Source organism: Eubalaena glacialis, chromosome 3 (assembly GCF_028564815.1).
Source record: "Eubalaena glacialis isolate mEubGla1 chromosome 3, mEubGla1.1.hap2.+ XY, whole genome shotgun sequence".
Taxonomy (NCBI): domain Eukaryota; kingdom Metazoa; phylum Chordata; class Mammalia; order Artiodactyla; family Balaenidae; genus Eubalaena; species Eubalaena glacialis.
Genome location: NC_083718.1, coordinates 54,475,540 through 54,495,591, shown reverse-complemented (window position 1 = coordinate 54,495,591; position 20,052 = coordinate 54,475,540). Strand labels below are relative to the sequence as shown.

The following is a 20,052-nucleotide window of genomic DNA, read 5'->3' as shown; positions in this document are numbered from 1 at the left end:
CAATAGAAACCCTTCCTACTAGTCCTTTCACTAACCCATATAAACACAAATGAGAGATAAGTTGTCTAGGCCAGTGCTACTCAAAGCAGGTCCACAACAAGATGCTTGTGCCAGAATGTGAATCACTGGATTACTTTCTTCCTGCTGAAAGTCTTGTTCCAAAAAAGGAAAATGTCAGCTGAACTAAATAATAAATAGTGTACTTAGCAATGTAGTTGTTTTACATTTTGAGTGAAAGTTCTTAATCTCAGTGCAGACTGGTAACGAATGGTTCTCAAATAGGCAGTCAGTCCACGAACGACACTTAGAGTAGCACTGGGGTCTGGCAACATGACATCTTAGCCACAGTTCAGTGAGAAGAGGTGTACGGTAAACCTTACCTTTGTGGCAGGTGAATGCTGGCATATTATGCATAATACAGAATTCTGAGAATGAGTAAAGTTTATGTATATATCGTGTGGTGTTTTTTCTAAAGTACTTCGTCTCATTTTAGCCTTAATAAAAATCCTATAAAGTAGATAAAGTGGCATTATCCCCTACACAGGTTTAAAAAAAAAGAATGAACCAAAGGTATCTGGGCCCAAATTGCCTAGCTAATTTTAGTCAGAGGCAGAATCTAGAATACACCCCTTTATTTCTTAACCACTAATAAAAACTGAAAAGTAAGAGGATGTTACATAGAAGCTCACCTTTAGTAATACTCAGTGTGTTATCACCACTTGCTACGAAATCATAAAGTGCAACAAAGAGATTAGGGTCACTCTCAGTGGCTCCAAGCAAGTTCTCCTTGGAGCTCCACCTGATGGCTTCATTCAGGGCCTGGGGTTCAACATCACAACCATAGGGGCGGTGCAAGGCTTCTGAAAGACATAAAGAGAAAGGAGTTCACAGTAAGTCCAAGAGACGGAAATTCATTTGAATTCAGTACATACACAATATTTTAGCTGCTGGCATTATACTGATGGCTCCAGGGTAGAACAAAACTGTACACATAGTTGTGGAGTCATGAAGAATGAGCAAAACAGCACCATCTCCTAAGCAGGAGAGAAGTCTACTTGTTGAAAATACAACAAGATAGAGAAAAGAACACAAAACGAGCATTTAGCTGTTATATGCATTAACCAAAATCAGAACCAAATGAATAGGAAAGGCACAGTTTCCTCAAAATAAAAAAAGAAATCTCAAAAAGAAATGGCAGTTCATTTTATAAAACACACAAGATATTTTGTCTAGGTGACGGTGGTTTTAAGAAGGAATAGTTATGTTTTATAAGTCCTCCCAAAGTACCTTTCTCCCCTTACTCTCTCTATATAAAACAAATTGTGGAAAAGATAAGAGAGATTTTAAGAAATACGTACAGATTGTATTAATCCAGACCTTCCATTTACATATAGAAAATTACAGAAATAGTGCTTTTAGAAAAAAATCCTAAAATTATCTATTAAATAACAGAAAAATATTTTGGTTTAATACAAAATATTTTTGGCATCCCAAAATACCTTTGTGTTACCATGCACTGTCTATAACATAACAGTTTTCAATTGTTAATTGTTTTAATGAAAAAAAAAATTTTTACCCTATTTTCTTTTCCTAAGTGGTACATTTTTATAAAATAACTAACTTAGGGCTCTAGAAAATACTGCCAGCAGTGGACATGATTTATTGAGTTTCTATCATGTGTACTGGTTGAAGCCTTGTAAGACCTGGTTTCTTCCTCAAGGCATTGTGGTTCTTAGATTTAGTTATACTACACAAACAGGTGATCCCTATACCATCTTAGTTAAAGATCACCTGCTTCTCACAGTTCAGGATGATTATACAAAAAATACACTCATCTTTCAGTAGCAATGTTCTTAATCACTAAAAACTGGTTTTTGTGGCAATCTGCCACTATCCAACTGCCTCTGTCATAAAATATGTCTCTCTCTCCCTCTCCTTCCACTCATTTTTAATTTAAACTTGGTTTTATCATACATGAAGAAGAAAAACCCTTGAATCTGTGATTTTATTTCTTTTCCAATCCATTCCCTCCTCTCCTTCTGTACTGCCAATGTCTTAGTTCAGATTCCCATCATCTCTCACCTGGACTACTGCCTCCAGTCTTGTCTCCCTCAAATCCATCCTCCACACAGCTGGCAAAGTGATCTATTTAAAACAAAAATTTGACCATGTCACTCTTCTTAAGATTCTTTAATAGTTCACCATCAATCTAAAATCTCTTTAACATGGCCTACAAGGTCTCTTATTATCAGATCTCTACCTATTCCTCCAGCTTCACCTCTCCCCCATTCCACACCTCAAATTTTACATCTGAACATACACCATGATGCTTCCTACCTTTTTGCCTTTGTTCACATAGTCCTATCTACCTAGAATGTGCACTCATTCCACCCTTTTTTTTGACTGGCTGGCTTCTATTCATTTTATTGATATAACACTCAACTCCAATATAATCTCCCCTTGGAAGCCTCACATGCTCCTCCTCCCTGTGCTCACAAAAGCATTACACTTGCTGCAGTAACACCTCCTATCTTTATCCTCAATTTATGTTCGTTTCCCCAACTTCACAATGTGCTCCTTGGCATAAGAATTGTATCTTTTTTCTAGCAAGAGTCACATAATATGTGTTCAGTAACTGTTGACTGAATGAATAACCAAATTACACAAAAATATAAGTGACAGGAAACAGTGAGATGTCTTTTAAACTTCAAATAGCATTAACCAATGTTTTTAAAATGGCTTCATAACCGTCTGTATCATATAGACAGAAATTCCTCTTATAGGTTGGATGTTCTTCTAACAGTTTATTTCACTTCTTCACATTCCTTCCTCCTCTTAAAAAGAATATATTTTAAAAATTTCACAGCTAATTAAATTGTTTTACATTAAGAATGTTACAACAAACCTGAAAATATGTCCATATGTCCTGAAAAGTTAATTTGAAACAAATTACCTTGCTTCTTGTTTAAATGCAGAATTATAGTGAATAGGAACAGCTGTATTATATATACTAAGATAACAAATTAGGATTACCAAACAAACAAAATACTATATCATATAAAACATGCTTCAAACTGGTCTCAGGTACTATGTTTTTCTTCATTCTAATGAAATAATATCTACTCTAATGGAATTTCCATTGGGCTACTTTATTAAAATGAAAAGAACTGCCAAAAAGAAGTACAGAGAATAGTCTAATATTTTTTAGGTTTTATACTGAATATCACATGTTCCATCCACAATGATAAATGTTTCTTGCCAGTGATAGTGGTAACACATTACAATGTTTTATGATTATTATTTGGTTTAATGATTGTCAAACAGTTCAAGTATATTTCCTTCTTTTTAGATAAAAGAAAGTCCCCCTTGTTTGACATTATAAGAGGAACAAAAATCAAGGGTAACAAGAACTTCTGTACTACCAAGTCAGAAACAGTAATCAAGTAGACACTGAAGCCAACTCTTAAATCCTATCAGGCCAGAAACAACAAATACTGTATATTTATACCTTACTTTGTGAAACCCAGTATACTAAAAATCTAAGATTTACAAAACTAATGATTTTAGTGAACATCTACTATACAGTAGGCACCATGCTGGGCCTCAGAATATAAAGATTAAAAATCACTAATAACATTATTTGGACTTACTATAAAAAACTAGCATCCATTCTTTCCCCCAAATGTGCTGCTCTCACAGAATTTTCCACCTCAGTTAATGGCAAGTCCATCTTTTCAGTTCCTCAGGCCAAAAACCTTGGAAGTTTGAGTACAAACTATAAGATAAATAAGCTCTGGTGATCTAGTGTATAACATAGTAATTATAGCTAATAATACTGTATTATAAATTTTAAAATTGCTAAGAGACTAGATTGAAATTGTTCTTACCACAAAAAAGAAATGGTAATTATGTGACATGATGCAGGTATTAGCTAATGCTATGATGGTAATCATCTTGCATTACCAAAGTGTACCAAATCAACACTTATGTATTATTATACCTTAAACTTACACAATGTTGTATGTCAATTATATCAATAAAGGCGAGGAAAGAAAAACAAAAAACCTTGGAATCATTGATGATTCCTTTTTTGCTCTCCAATACAACATCCAATCCATCAGGAAATCCTATTGGCACTGCCTCCAAGAATATAATCTATCCATTTCTCACCGCCTCCACTACTACTGCCCTGTCACCACCATCATCTCTCAGCTAGATTATTTCACTAGACTTCTAACTGATCTCCATGCTTCTTATCCTAGCTCTCTACTGTCTATTCTCAACACACCAACCAGCTTTTAAAGCATAAGTCAGATTGCTTTACTCCTCTGCTCGAAACTCTTTGATGGCTCCTTATCTTGGAATAAAAGCTAAAGTCCTTACAAGGGGCCTGCAAGGCCCTTTGCAACTTACCTTGCCGAATTCATCTTCCTACTATTCCTCTCCCATTTTACCTCATTCTGACTACTGGCATCCCTGCTGTTGCTTGAACAAGACAGGCACACTCCTACCTCAGGACCTTTGTACTGGCTTTTCCATCCACCTAAAACATTCTTCCCCAAGACATCCACATGCCACTTCACTCAAATGTTACCCTCTTGGTACGGCATTCTCTGACCATCCTATTTTAAAATGCATCTACTCCTGACAACACTTCCACATCCCCCACGCCTCCTTTCCTAATGTATTTCTCTCCATCACTGTTTTTTTATAAATTTATTATTATTTTTTTGGCTGTGTTGGGTCTTCGTTGCCATGCGTGGGTTTTCTCTAGTTGCGGAGAGTGGGCTCAGTAGTTGTGGCTCACGGGCTTTAGAGCACGGGCTCAGTAGTTGTGGCACACGGGCTTAGCTGCTCTGCAGCATGTGGGATCTTCCTGGACCAGAGCTCGAACCTGTGTTCCCTGCATTGGCAGGCGGATTCTTAACCACTGCACCACCAGGGAAGTCCCTCCATCACTCTTATTACCACAAAATATGTAATTTATTTATCATCACATTCACATCAACTATTACCTCACCCCACTAGAATATCAGTTTCAGGAGGACAGACATTTTTGCCTGCTTTGTTCACTAATAAATTCCAAGCACCCCAAACAGTGAATGCATATAAGAGGCTCTTGAAAACAATTTGTTGAATAAATGAATCATGCATACTGCTATACTCACAGAGGATGCTATGAGAGGACAGAATAAGGAAACAAAACTCTGCAGTCAGAAAAGGTTTCAGAGAAGAGAAAGCATTTAAATTGGATGAGCAGGAATTCTGCTCTGATGATAGTAGAATGACAGACTGTCAAAGTGCAAGGACATGTCTATGACATGTGATTCATCTGTACTGGAGAGGAACTCCATCAAGCTCAAAGGAGGATTTTTAAAGGCAAGTCAGCTTCTTAAAACCATGTTATTTGACAAAAGGAGAAAGGAGAATGAGACCTATGGCACAATTTTATGAAAACTTAAAACATATATACAGGCCAAAAAATACTGTACATTTCTGTAATATATACAAAATAATAAATACAGGAAAACAGTCATTTCTGAGACCAAAGTACTAAAAGAACCACAACTTGGAAAACAATCCTTTTTATTCCCCAATCATCTTCTTCCCATCTCTGGTTTTACAGTCTTTTTGGTCAAGTCAAAAGATCTTATTTCCTTCGTTTCTTCTTTCTTCCCACTCTTTTGTTCTCACAGTACTAAGGCTCTATTTCCTGTACAATCCGCCTGCACAGGATATCCACTTAAACACCATCCTACCCACTAGCACCAAACAAAAGGGGAAATTTTCCAAAGACAAGAAATATCCTAACATTTTCCTGAGGCCAGGAATGAACATGTTTTAAATCATAAAGAGTTAAAGAACTAAATGGGGGAGAGCAAGCTAAGGAATGAAGACAAAAAGAGGGGGGAGGACCTATAGGAAGTAAATGCCACCGTGTTATCCAGCAGGTCTAGTCTATGCTACTTTCCTCATCGGCTTAAGACAGTCAAATCTGGATGATTCAGATGTACTGCACCCGCCCAAATACAAGTGTGTAGGCTGGGAATGCTTTATTTTTGAACAACGTCAAGTGACTACTACACATCAGGTAACTTAGATAGTGAGTTATCTGTCATTACTCACTATTGTTGAGGTATATCATGGACTTAAGATGACACAACAGAAGACTCTAATTTTTACTTATGGAATATAGGACCCAGGTAGCAGAAATACATTGTGACTATTAAGAAAAGGTAATTTTATTACTTTTTTCTACTAATAGACTTGTAGGAAACAATAAAAATAAGGTAAAACATAGAAGTAGCAGCTTGTACAAAGTAAATTATCAGGATTAAACAAGTTAAAATCCAGAATAAAACTCAAATTCAGAGATAATTCCTAAATTTAACGTTTAATGTATAATTAGTTTAAATAATGTCTAATGTTTAATTTAAATTAATGTTTAATTTTATTTAAAACACTTTTTACCAATTAGTCATTCAATAACTTTCAGCAGAAATTTCTAAGTTTAAGAAATTTCTAGGTAGAAATTTGTTAGGTAGTAATTGGAGAAATTAATATTCAAAAATTTCAGTTTAGGCATTTCCAAGCATTTTTACGAACACTTATCTTGCTAGAATTCTACTTTGATTGCATATTCTCTAAGAAGCTAATACTTTTTTTTTTTTTCTTTTTGGTTGCGCCGCACAGCTTGCAGGATTTCAGTTCCCCAACCAGGGGTCAAACCCAGGCCCACAGCAGTGAAAGCACAGAGTCCTAACCCCTGGACCACCTGGGAAGTCCCTAAGAAACTAATACTTTTTAACACCTCTTTTAAAAACTGTGTAAGGTGGTTAGATAAATCAATTGTTCTCAATATCAAGCCATATGTATCTTAATACTACAAAATATCATACGTTATTCATTTCTTCTTTCATTCAATAGGTACTTACTAAGGCCCTTACTATGAAATACCAGGAAAAAAAAACACATGAAGCTTCACTGGCCAAGAATAAAGATGATAACAATAGTAGATAATATCAATTTTTTGAAATCTCCATTCATGCTTGATTACTGTGATTATGTACCCTCCCCAAACTATCACCCTTATATCATACCTGTCAAGTTGGGTAGAGCAGTTTCTGAGGCCTCACTGCACAGGCAGCAAAGCGATGTGTCCTGATCTCTGCCATAACAATTAGGTAGAAGCAGAGCTGTCCCAAAGACCATTCCTCTGCCCAGAAGCACAAAAGTTTAACTGATGTATGTACAGAGGAAGTCTTGGAATTCCACTCTCTGACAAGCAATACCATATGCATGTGACACTCATTCATGTACTCAGTAGCCAGAAGGAACCAATGGAAGGGTAAGCATTTACAAGTCCAAAGTGGGTGAAGAGTTACATAAAGGAAAATGTCTAGTAATTAGCAAAACATTGAGTCAGAATGGAGATACTTCAAAACCTCTGGAACATTTTGAAAAAATAAGTAAAAACTGACACACATGAGTAACAAATAATAAAATACGTAGGGATTAGTACATATAGATGGGGTTTCATTAATAAGTGATAATGAAGTGAGACTGTAGAGAAAAGTTTCCTTGAAGAAAACGCGTTTACAATAAGTGTTTACACTTTTAAAAGAGAGGAAACGCCTAACAAGTCTCATCTTTTGCATCACTTAAATTAGTTCACGAAACCACAAATCCAAAGTCAAAGAAATAGTTACAATCTGATTCATAAGCACAGAAGCCAGGAAATGACAGCCTTCAGTAAAATTTTGGCTCTATTATAGCTTAATAAAGGTTAAAAACATGGCATGATAGTGCTGAAAACTTTTGAGTATTAAAACTTTTAAAAGTGAAAGCCTAATCTTTGTTAATACATAGGAACAAAGTTAAATAAAACTTAAGAACCTTATAGGAAATTAGTAAAATCTACAAATGATGGATGACTTTAGTGGTATAATCTACAAAAATAATACAAGAATGTGTTACTGTACACCTAAGAACACTCATTGATTCAATAAATATTTGTTAAGTACCTACTATGTACCAGCCACTGTGCTTGGTTCCAGGTCAATAAAGGTTAACGGTTAAATTATAGATAGTAGAACTGAAATAGCCTTCAATAAAGATGTTACAAAATTATAATGTAAACTTAAAGAAAGAATGACTTTGATGTAGGTAATTATTAACAGTGTAAAAAAAACAAACCTTATGCACTCAAAGAAATTAACTTTTATGAAGCCAGTACTGTTAACATCATGAGGAAAGCAAGAGTTAAACAACTAATGGGTTACCTCAAATTAATGACTCAATTTCAAATACTGGGTTGAATTTCTCCTTCCCTAAATTACACAAAATAAAAGGCAAAGGAGCTCCATAATTCATATTTTATACATATCTATATTCTATACCATATGATTTACTATTTAATCAGTAAATCTGCTATTTAAATTACCAATAATTAATAGTTACATTTTTTAAGGCTCCTATATTTTTTTTTAAAAGATCGTTCTGTGATCTCAGATTAACATCTTTATTGTTTCTTTTTTTTTTTAATTTTTATTTATTTATTTATTTATTTATTTATGGTTGTGTTGGGTCTTCGTTTCTGTGCGAGGGCTTTCTCTAGTTGCGGCAAGTGGGGGCCACTCTTCATCACGGTGCGCGGGCCTCTCATTATCGCGGCCTCTCTTGTTGCGGAGCACAGACTCCAGACGCGCAGGCTCAGTAATTGTGCCTCACGGGCCTAGTTGCTCCGTGGCATGTGGGATCTTCCCAGACCAGGGCTCGAACCCTTGTCCCCTGCATTGGCAGACAGATTCTCAACCACTGCGCCACCAGGGAAGCCCAAGGCTCCTATATTGTTACCAGGAGTACAGAGGGGATGAACAAATAAACAAAATGTGGTATATACAACGGAATATTATTCAACCATAAAAAGGAATAAAATTTTAATATATGCTACAACATAGATGGGCCTTGAAAACATTATGCTAAGTGAAATAAGTCAGACACAGAAGGACAAATATTGTATGATTCCACTTAAGTGAAATATCTAGAAGCTGCTCTAGTTCTGGAAATGGGTGACTGTACTTCAGGCTACTAAACTGTACATCTTAAAATAGTTTAAAAAGTAAGTTTTATGTTATGTATATTTTATAATTAAAATTTTTTAATTAAAAAATAAGAACTACTGACATCTCCAAAGACCTCTGTTATGTGGGTTACATCTATCATTATTTACCATATTTGAAATTAAAACTGAGAAACTGTAATATTAATTTTAAAATAATAAACTCATGTTAACATATTTTATTAAAAATAACTACCCTTGAAAAGAAAATTAAGAGGTAAGAGTAACATTGTCATTTTTTGCAAATATCTGGCTTAAAACAAGATAGTAGAATCTTCATTCTGCATTTGATCTGTTGTGATGTTATTTTTGTTTAAGTATATGAAAATCTTATTGCACACAGATATGGAGGTATAAAAGGAAGGTATATTTTAACATTCTTTCAGATTATTATGGATATTCTTCTTTGATACCACACCAAAACTCAACAAAGGTTAACTGTAAATTGAAATCTGACACCACATAGACAAAATTTTCATCATCTGTCAAATTAAAATTTGTTGGTTTATCTTGTACTTGGAATGGGTCTATTCTGTACTTTGTATTTTTTAACATCATGCATTGATCATCTGGAAATCATGATTCACTAAATGTTGATATACTTCGTTATATAACATTGAAACATCCTATTAATTACTATCACCATCAATCTCATCACAAAAGTTTTAAGAAGTTGTCATGATCAGAATGATGGTTACTAATTTTAATAAATTCTAATTTTTTTTTAATAAATTTATTTGTTTTATTTATTTATTATTGGCTGCTTTGGGTCTTCGTTGCTGCACGCGGGCCTTCTCTAGTTGCAGCGAGTGGTGGCAGAGCACGGGCTCTAGGCACGCGGGCTTCAGTAGTTGTGATGCTTGGGCTCAGTAGTTGTGGCGCGTGGGCTCTAGAGTGCAGGCTTAGTAGCCGTGGCCCACGGGCTTAGTTGCTCCGCACCATGTGGATCTTCCCGGACCAGGGCTCGAACCCGTGTCCCCTGCATTGGCAGGCAGATTCTTAACCACTGTGCCACCAGGGAAGCCAATAAATTCTAATTTTTGCTTAAAAGCTCAAATTCTACCATTTCCAACAATTAATACATCTTCTTTGAAACAGCAAACTCACTTCATTCATTTTTGAGAAAATGTCTACCAAATCCCAAATCTGAATAGTTTGTCGTTCAGTCTTTCAAGTGAAAATAGTGTTCCATGAAAAAAGCAGCCAGTTCAACTCAAAACACAAAAAAATTGCACATGGCTCTCTCTAAAAACAGCCACAATATTTTGGCAAGCAGCAGAAGTACTTTATGCGTACTTTCCATTTTGTCACATAGAATACTAAAAAGACATGTATCTGAGAATCAAGATTTTTATAAAATTAACCATTTTTACTGCTTAATCAAGGAAATTCTTAAGTAAAACTGTTTTGTTAGACTTTTTATTTTATATTGGAGTATAGTCGATTAACAATGTTGTGATAGTTTCAGGTGCACAGCAAAACAACTCAGCCATACATATACATGTATCCATTCTCCCCCAGACTCCCCTCCAATCCAGGCTGCTACTTAACATTGAGCAGAGTTCCCTGTGCTATACAGTAAGTAGGGCCTTGTTGGTTATCCATTTTAAATATAGCAGCGTGTACATGTCAAACCCAAACTCCCTAACTATCCCTTCCCTCCACCCTTTCCCCTTGGTAACCGTAAGTTCATTCTCTAAGTCTGTGAGTCTGTTTCTGTTTCGTAAATATGTTCATTTGCATCATTTCTTTTTATATTTCGCATATAAGCAATATCATATGATATTTCTTTCTCTGACCTACTTCACTCAGTATGACAATCTCTAGATCCTTCCAAGTTGCTGCAAATGGCATTACTTCATTCTTTTTTTTTTTTAATTGGAGTATAATTGTTTTAAAATGTTGTGTTAGTTTCTGCTGTACAATGAAGTGAGTCAGTTATATGTATACCTATATCCCTTCCCTCTTGGACCTCCCTCCCACTCCACCCCCCATCCCACCCATCTAGGTCATCACAGAGCACCGAGCTGAGCTTCCCAAGCTTTATAGCATGTTCCTGCTAGCTATCTATTTCACGCATGGTAGTGTATATATGTCAATCCTAATCTCCTAATCCGTCCCACCCTCCCGTTCTCCTCCAGTGTCCACACGTCCGTTCTCTACATCTACGTCTCTATGCCTGCCCTGCAAATAGGTTCATCTATAACATTTTTCTAGATTCCACATATATGCCTTAATATATGGTACTTGTTTTTCTCTTTCTGGCTTACTTCACTCTGTATGACAGACTCTAGGTCCATCCACAACCCTACAAATGACCCAATTTCATTCTTTTTAACAGCTGAGTAATATTCCATTGTATATATGTACCACATCTTCTTTATTCCATTCCTCTGTTGATGGACATTTAGGTTGCTTCCATGTCTTGGCTATTGTAAACAGTGCTGCAATGAACATCAGGGTGCATCTATCCTTTCTAACCATGTTCTTCTCTGAATATATACCCAGGAGTGAGATTGCAAGATCATATGCTAGCTCTATTTTTAGTTTTTTAAAGAACCTCCATACTGTTCTCCACAGTGGCTGTACCAATTTACATTCCCACCAACAGTGTAGGAGGGTTCCCTTCTCTCCACACCCTCTCCAGCATTTATTGGCTGTGAATTTTTTGATGATAGCCATTCTGACTGGTGTGAGGTGATATCTCATACTTTTGATTTGCATTTCTCCAATCATTAGTGATGTTTAGCATCTTTTCATGTGTCTCTTGGCTATCTGTCTTCTTTGGAGAAATGTTAGTGATGTTAAGCATCTTTTCATGTGCCTCTTGGCTACCTGTATGTCTTCTTTGGAGAAATGTCTATTTAGGTCTTCTGCCCATTTTTGGACTGGGTTGTTTGTTTTGATGATATTAAGCTGCATGAGCTGTTTGTAAATTTTGGAGACTAATCCCTCGTCGGTCACATCATTTGCAAATGTTTTCTCCCATCCTGTGGGTTGTCTTTTCGTTTTGTTTATGCTTTCCTTTGCTGTGCAAAAGCTTTTGAATTTAATTAGGTCCCATTTGTTTATTTTTCTTTTTATTTCCATTATTCTGGGAGACAGATCGAAAAAGATCTTGCTGCGATTTATGTTGGAGGGTGTTGTGCCTATGTTTTTCTCTAAGAGTTTTAGAGTGTTCAGTCTCACATTTAGGTCTTTAATCCATTTTGAGGTTTTTTTTGTGTGTATGGTGTTAAAGAATGTTCTAATTTCATTTTTTTACATGTAGCTGTACAGTTTTCCCAGCATCATTTGTTGAAGTGACTGTCTTTCCACCATTGTATAGTCTTGTCTCCTTTGTCATAGATTAACTGACCACAGGTGTATGGGTTTATTTCTGGGCTTTCTACCCTGTTCCATTGATCTATATTTCTGTTTTGGGGCCAGTACCATACTGTTTTGATGACTGTGGCTTTGTAGTATAGTCTGAAGGCAGGGCACCTGATTCTTCCAGCTCTGTTTTTCTTTCTCAAGATTGCTTTGGCTATTTTGGGTCTTTCGTGTCTCCATAAAAATTGTAAAATTTTTTTGTTCTAGTTCTGTGAAAAGTGCCATTAGTAATTTGATAGGGACTGCATTCAATCTGTAGATTGCCTTAGGTAGTATAGTCATTTTGACAATATTGATTCTTCCAATAAAAGAACGTGGTATATTTTTCCACCTGTTTGTGTCATCCTTGATTTCTTTATCAGCATCTTATAGTTTTTGGAGTACAGGTCTTTTGTCTCCTTAGGTAGGTTTATTCCTAGGTATTTCATTCTTTTTTTTTTTTTTTAATTTTATTTATTTATTTTTTGGCTGTGTTGGGTCTTCGTTTCTGTGCGTGGGCTTTCTCTAGTTGCAGCGAGCGGGGGCCACTCTTCATCGCGGTGCGCAGGCCTCTCACTGTCGTGGCCTCTCTTGTTGCGGAGCACAAGCTCCAGACGCGCAGGCTCAGTAGTTGTGGCTCACGGGCCTAGTTGCTCCGTGGCATGTGGGATCTTCCCAGACCAGGGCTTGAACCCGTGTCCCCTGCATTAGCAGGCAGATTCTCAACCACTGCGCCAACAAGGAAGCCCAGTATTTCATTCTTTTTGATGTGATGGTAAATGGATTATTTCTTGAATTTGTCTTTCTGATCTTTTGTTGTTAGTGTATAGAAATGCAACAGCTTTCTGTGTATTAATTTTGTAACCTGCCACTTTACCAAATTCACTGATGACCTCTAGTAGTCTTCTGGTAGTGTCTTTAGGATTTTCTATGTATAGTATCATGTAATCTGCAAACAGTGACAGCTTAACTTCTTCTTTTCCAATTTGGATTCCTTTTATTTCTTTTTCTTCTCTGATTGCTAGAGCTAGGACTTCCAAAATTATGTTAAATAAAAGCGGCGAGTGGACATCCCTGTCTTATTCCTCATCTTAGAGGAAATACTTTCAGCTTTTCACCGTTGAGTATGATGTTAGCTGTAGGTTTGTTGTAATGGCTTTTATTATGTTGAGGTATGTTCCCTCTATCCCACTTTCTGGAGAGTTTTTATCATAAACGGGTGTTGAATTTTGTTGAAAGCTTTTTCGGCATCTATTGAGATGATCATACGGTTTTTATTCTTCAATTTGTTGCTGTAGTGTATCACGCTGATTGATCTGTGGATACTGAATAATCCTTGTAACCCTGGGATAAATCCCACTTGATCATGGTGTATGATCCTTTTAATGCATTGTTGGATTCGGAGTGCTAGTATTTTGTTGAGAATTTTAGCATCTATGTTCATCAGTGAATTACTGGCCTGTAATTTTCTTTTTTTGTGGTATCTGTCTGGTTTTGGTATCGGGTGACTGTGGCTTTGTAGAAATGAGTTTCAGAGTTTTCCTTCCTCTGCAATTTTTTGGAACAGTTTCAGAAGGATAGGTGTTAGCTCTTCTCTAAATGTTTGATAGAGTTTGCCTGTGAAGCCATCAGGTCCTGGGCTTTTGTTTGATGGGAGTTTTTTAATCACAGTTTCAATTTCAGTGTTTGTGATTGGTCTGTTCATATTTTCTATGTCTTCCTGGTTCAGTCTTGGGAGACTGTACCTAAGAATTTGTCCATTTCTTCCAGGTTGTCCATTTTATTGGCATACAGTTGCTTATAGTCGTCCCTTATGATCCCTTGTATTTCTGTGGTGACAGCTGTAACTTCTCCTTTTTCATTCCTAATCTTATTGATGAGTCCTCTCCCTTTTTTTCTTGATGAGTCTGGCTAAAGGTTTATTAATTTTATCTTTTCAAAGAACCAGCTTTTAGTTTCATTGATTTGCTACTGTCTTCTTTGTCTCTATTTTGTTTATTTCTGCTCTGATCTTTATGATTTCTTTCCTTCTGCTAACTTTAGGTTTTGTTTGTTCTTCTTTCTCTAGTTGCTTTAGGCGAAAGGTTAGGTTGCTTATTTGAGATTTTTCTTGGCTCCTTACGTAAGATTGTATTGTTATAAACTTTCCTCTTAGAACTGCTTCTGCTGCATCCCATAGGTTTTGGATTGTTGTGCTTTCATTTTCATTTGTCTCTAAGTATTTTTTTGATTTCCTCTTTGATTTCTTCAGTGAACCATTGGTTGTTCAGTAGCATATTGTTTAGCCTCCACATGTTAGTGTTTTTTATAGTTTTTTTCTTGTAGTTTATTTCTAATCTCATAGCATTGTGGTCAGAAAAAATGCTTGATATGATTTCGATTTTCTTAAATTTACCAAGGCTTGCTTTGTGGCCCAGCACATGGCCAATCCTAGAGAAGGTTCCCTGTGCACTTAAGTATGTGTTTTCTGTTGCTTTTAGATGGAATGCCCTATAAATATCAAGTCCATCTGTTCTAATGTGTCATTTACGGCCTGTGTTTCCTTATTGATTTTCTGTCTGGATGATCAGTGAGGTGTTCAAGTCCCCGGTATTATTGTGTTACTGTCTATTTCTCCCCTTATGGCTGTTAGTATTTGCCTCATATATTGAGGTGCTCCTATGTTGGGTGCATATATATTTACAACTGTTATATCTTCTCCTTGGATTGATCCCTTGATAATTATGTAGTGTCCTTCTTTGTCTCTTATAACAGTCTTTATTTTAAAGTCTATTTCCTCTGATATGAGTATTGCTACTCCAGCTTTCTTTTGATTTCCATTTGCGTGGAATACATTCTTCCATCCGTTCACTTCCAGTCTGTATGTGTCCCTAGGTCTGAGGTGGGTCTCTTGTAGACAGCATACATACAGGTCTTGTTTCTGTATCAGCCAGTCTATGTCTTTTGGTTGGCACATTTAATCCATTTACATTTAAGGTAATTATCGATATGTGTGTTCCTATTGCCATTTTCTTAATTGTTTCTGTAGGTCTTTCTTCTTCCCTTCCTCTTCTGTTCTCTTCTCTTGTGGTTTGATGACCCTCTTTAGTACTGTGTTTGGGCTGCTCTTCCTTTTTTGTGTGTGTATCTATTGTAGTTTTGGGTTTTGCTGCTCCCATGAGGTTTTGATATAGCACTCTATATAGGTACAAGGTTATTTTAAGTTGCCAGTCTCTTTCCTGCCTAGAGGAGTCCCTTTAGCATTTGTTGCAAAGTTGGTGTAGTGTTGCTGAATCCTCTTACCTTTTGCTTGTCTGTAAAGTTTTTGATTTCTCTGTCAAATCTGAATGAGAGCCTTGCTGTGTAGAGTATTCTGGGTTGTCGAGTCTTCCCTTTCATCACTTTAAATATATCATGCCACTCCCTTCTGGCTTGTAGAGTTTCTACTCAGAAATCAGCTGATAACCTTATGGGAGTTCCCTTGTATGTTATTTGTTGTATTTCCCTTGTTGCTTTTAATATTTTTTCTTTCCCTTTAATTTTTGTCAGTTTGATTATTACGTGTCTCAGCATGTTCCTCCTTGGGTTTATCCTGCCTGGGACTCTCAGTGTTCCTGGACTTGGTTTACTGTTTCCTTTCCCATGTTAGGGAAGTTTTCAGCTATTATCTCTTCAAATATTTTCTCTGGTCCTTTCTCTCTCTCTTCTCCTTCTGAGACCCCTATAATGCAAATGTCAGTGCGCTTAATGTTGTCTCAGAGGTCTCTTAGGCTGTCTTCATTTCTTTTCATTCTTTTTTATTTATTCTGTTCCATGGCAGTGAATTCCACCATTCTGTCTTCCAGGTCACTTATCTGTTCTTCTGCCTCAGTTATTCTACTATTGATTCCTTCTAGTGTATTTTTCATTTCAGTTATTGTATTCTTCATCTGTTTGTTCTTTAGTTCTTCTAGGTCTTTGTTAAACATTTCTTGCATCTTCTAAATCTGCGCCTCCATTCTTTTTCTGAGATCCTGGATCATCTTCACTATCATTATTCTGAATTCTTTTTCAGGTAGATTGCCTATCTCCACTTCATTTAGTTGTTTTTCTGGGGTTTTATCTTGTTCCTTTAACTGCGACATAATCATCTGCCTTTTCATTTTGTCTAACTTTCTGTGATTGTGGTTTCGTTCCGCATGCTACAGGATTGTAGTTCTTCTTGCTTCTGCTGTCTGCCCTCTGGTGGATGAGGCCATCTAAGAGGCTTGTGCAAGCTTCCTGATGGGAGGGACTGGTGGTGGGTAGAGCTGGGTCTTGCTCTGGTGGGCAGGACCGTGCTCAGTAAAACTTTAATCGGCTTGTCTGCTGATGGATGGGGCTGTCTTCCCTCCCCGTTCGTTGTTTGGCCAGAGGCGACCCAGCACTGGAGCCTAAAGGCTGTTTGGTGCGGTTAACTGCGGCCCCCAGGAGGGCTCATGCCAATGAGTACTTCCCCGAACTGATGCTGCCAGTGTCCTTGTCCCTGTGGTGAGCCACAGGTGCCCCCCAGCTCTGCAGGAGACCCTCCAACACTAGCAGGTAGGTCTAGTTCAGTATCCTATGGGGTCACCGCTCCTTTCCCCTGGGTACTGGTGTGCACAAGACTGTGTGTGTGCCCTAAAAGAATGGAGTCTCTGTTTCCCCCCATCTTGTGGAAGTCCTGTAATCAAATCTTGCTGTCTTCAAAGTCCAGTTCTCTGGGGATTCCTCCTCCTGTTGCCGGACCCCCAGGTTGGGAAGCCTGCCGTGGGGCTCAGAACCTTCACTCCAGTGGGAAAACTTCTGTATAATTATTCTCCGGTTTGTGAGTCACCCACATGGCAGTTATGGGATTTGATTTTATCATGATTGCGCCCCTCATACCATCTCACTGCAGTTTCTCCCTTGTCTTTGGATGTGGGGTATCTTTTTTGGTGGTTCCAGCATCTGCCTGTGGATGGTTGTTCAGCAGTTAGTTGTGATTCCAGTGCTCTCACAAGAAGGGGTGAGCACACTTCCTTCTACTCTGCCATCTTGAACCAATCTGAAAACTGACTTTTAACTGAAAGAACATGGCAGTGACAATGCAATGACTACTAGGTACTGTTTAATGTCACTACTTTGATTTCTATTAAGGGCATAAACAGTTTTACCTATAATGCTTTGGCACCATTAGTGCAAATGTCAGCACAGAGATTTGTTGAACACAATCAGATTATTTATTCATTCATTCATTTATTTATTTATTTATGACTGCACTGGGTCTCAATTGCTGCGTGCGGGTTTTCACTAGTTGCAGTGAGCGGGGGCTCTCTTCGTTGCGGTGTGCAGGCTTCTCATTGCGGTGGCTTCTCTTGTTGCGAAGCACAGGCTCTAGGCGCACGGGCTTCAGTAGTTGTGGCACACAGGCTCAGTAGTTGTGGCGCATGGGCTTAGTTGCTCTGTGGCATGTGGGATTTTCCTGGACCAGGGCTCCAACCCATGTCCCCTGCATTGGCAGGCAGATTCTTAACCACTGCGCCACCAGGGAAGCCCCACAATCAGATTCTGAGAATTGCTGCCTCTACGATATTCACCTGAGTTAATGTTTCATTTTATTTTCAATTTTTAAGCTCTGCTTTTTAAAGTTCATTTCATTACATAAAATATTTACATGGTTCCAAAGTTGAATCTACAGAATGAGGCACCCTCCCACCTCTACCCTATTCACTCCTTCCTTAGAGGTAACCTAAATTTAAGTGCTTTATTCTTACACTGTTTTAATGTAAATGGATACATATTCACAAACCCTTCCTTCTTCTTAAACAGTAGGATATTTCACACTTTTTCTCCACTTTGCTCTTCTCACTTAACTATAAGATCACTCCACAGTAGCACACAGAAATAGTTCTCTTCCTATGTACAGCTGCATAATATTTCATGCCAATTACCACACTCTTAAATGAGGACAATTTAGAATAAATAGTAAGGTTTCTTTATTCTGGATCACAAATGTGAAAAAATGACAGTTACATTTAAATGGTTCCTTCATGAAGTTGGAGAAGAACTAATCAGTGCTGTTTATGTTATTCAACTCCGATTTAGGCAACTGGACATCTCCATTTGTTACCAACTTACGCACACAAACACAAATCAACATATACTTTTTGCTAAAGCGTATTGACCTCCCTCTGAATTGCACTGTACAGAACTGAATAAGGGACCCCTAAAAAAATTCTCAATAATTCGACATTTCTCTACAAAACCAAGTTCAGACAATAAGTACATTTCCATTTATAATTCGTGGGTAAGAAAAGAATAGTTACAATAATGATGGGACATTCAGGAGCACCCTTACATTAAATACTGGTCAAAGAAAAAAGTAGAAGGAAAATACCTACACAACTCCCACAATAAAAATTAGGCAAGGTTCAGAAAAGTCAAAGTCATTAAAGACATACAAAGGATGTGCAAACAGCTCTGTGGGAAATGAAACTTAAATGACAGCATCTAAGTTAGAAAACTACAAAAATTAAGAAAAGACATTCTACTTGAGGACACGGCAGGGGGAAGGGGAAGCTGGGACGAAGTGAGAGTGTAGCACTGACATGTATACACTACCAAATGTAAAATGGATGGCTAGTGGGAAGCTGCTGCATAGCACAGGGAGATCAGCTCAATGCTTTGTAACGACCTAGAGGGGTGGGATAGGGAGGGTGGGAGGGAGGTTCAAGAGGGAGGGGATATGGGGATATATTTATACATATAGCTGATTCACTTTGTTATACAGCAGAAACTAACACAACATTGTAAAGCAATTATACTCCAATAAAGATATTTAAAAAAATATACTCTAAAAGTAAAATATGAAAAGATACTTTTGTCATTCTATGCTGCTTTTAATTATCTAAACCATCTAATACCACCTTTAACACTTTAGAGAAAAAAATAAAATGAAAAAGTGCACATGACAAACTAACCACCAAAAAATGATAAATGAAAGCCTAAGATTAAACGCAACAAAAGTATTAGTATGACATGTTTTCTTTTTAAATTGTTTTCAGTTTATAAAAGCAATATATACTCACTATAGAAAATCTGGGAACTATATATAAATAGACACACTACCCACTTCTACACCCCCACTTATTATTAAAATATTGGCCCTTTTAATCTGCATCATATTTCATTCATTCAGCCAATTATTTATTGAGTGGATACTATGTGCAAAGCATTTTGCTAGGCAGGATATATCAAGTGCTAGGCGAGAAATAAAGTCCATAAGAGATAAATGTAACAGGTTGAGGTAAGGTGGAGAGTTTCACTACTTCACTGCAGGATCACACTTACAAGAGAACAACGACTGGAATATTGCAGATTTTGCATTTGAAACCTTGGAGGCTAGAAAGAAATGAAAAAACATTATCTTAAGTGCTGAGAGAAAAAACTGTCATCCCAAAATTCCATAATCACAGAAAACATCCTTCAGAAATGAAGGTGAAATAAAGACATTCTCAGTTGAAGGAAAGAACTCATTGACAGCCGACCTGCTCTAAAAGAATTGTTAAAGGAAATTCTTCAGACCGAACGGAAATACCAGAAGGAAACTTTATTCATTAGGA

General features: G+C 37.1%; 1 protein-coding gene across 2 annotated transcripts in view; it reads right to left on the bottom strand.

Moving 5' to 3' along the window:
• The window catches only part of ABL2 (ABL proto-oncogene 2, non-receptor tyrosine kinase), a 113,420-nt gene that overhangs the window by 18,452 nt on the left and 74,916 nt on the right, over positions 1 to 20,052 (bottom strand). For both annotated transcript variants that reach the window (XM_061183072.1, XM_061183074.1), the window contains exon 2: positions 690 to 860. In XM_061183072.1, the coding sequence (XP_061039055.1) occupies positions 690 to 860 (171 nt within the window). The remainder of the gene's footprint in view (positions 1 to 689; positions 861 to 20,052) is intronic.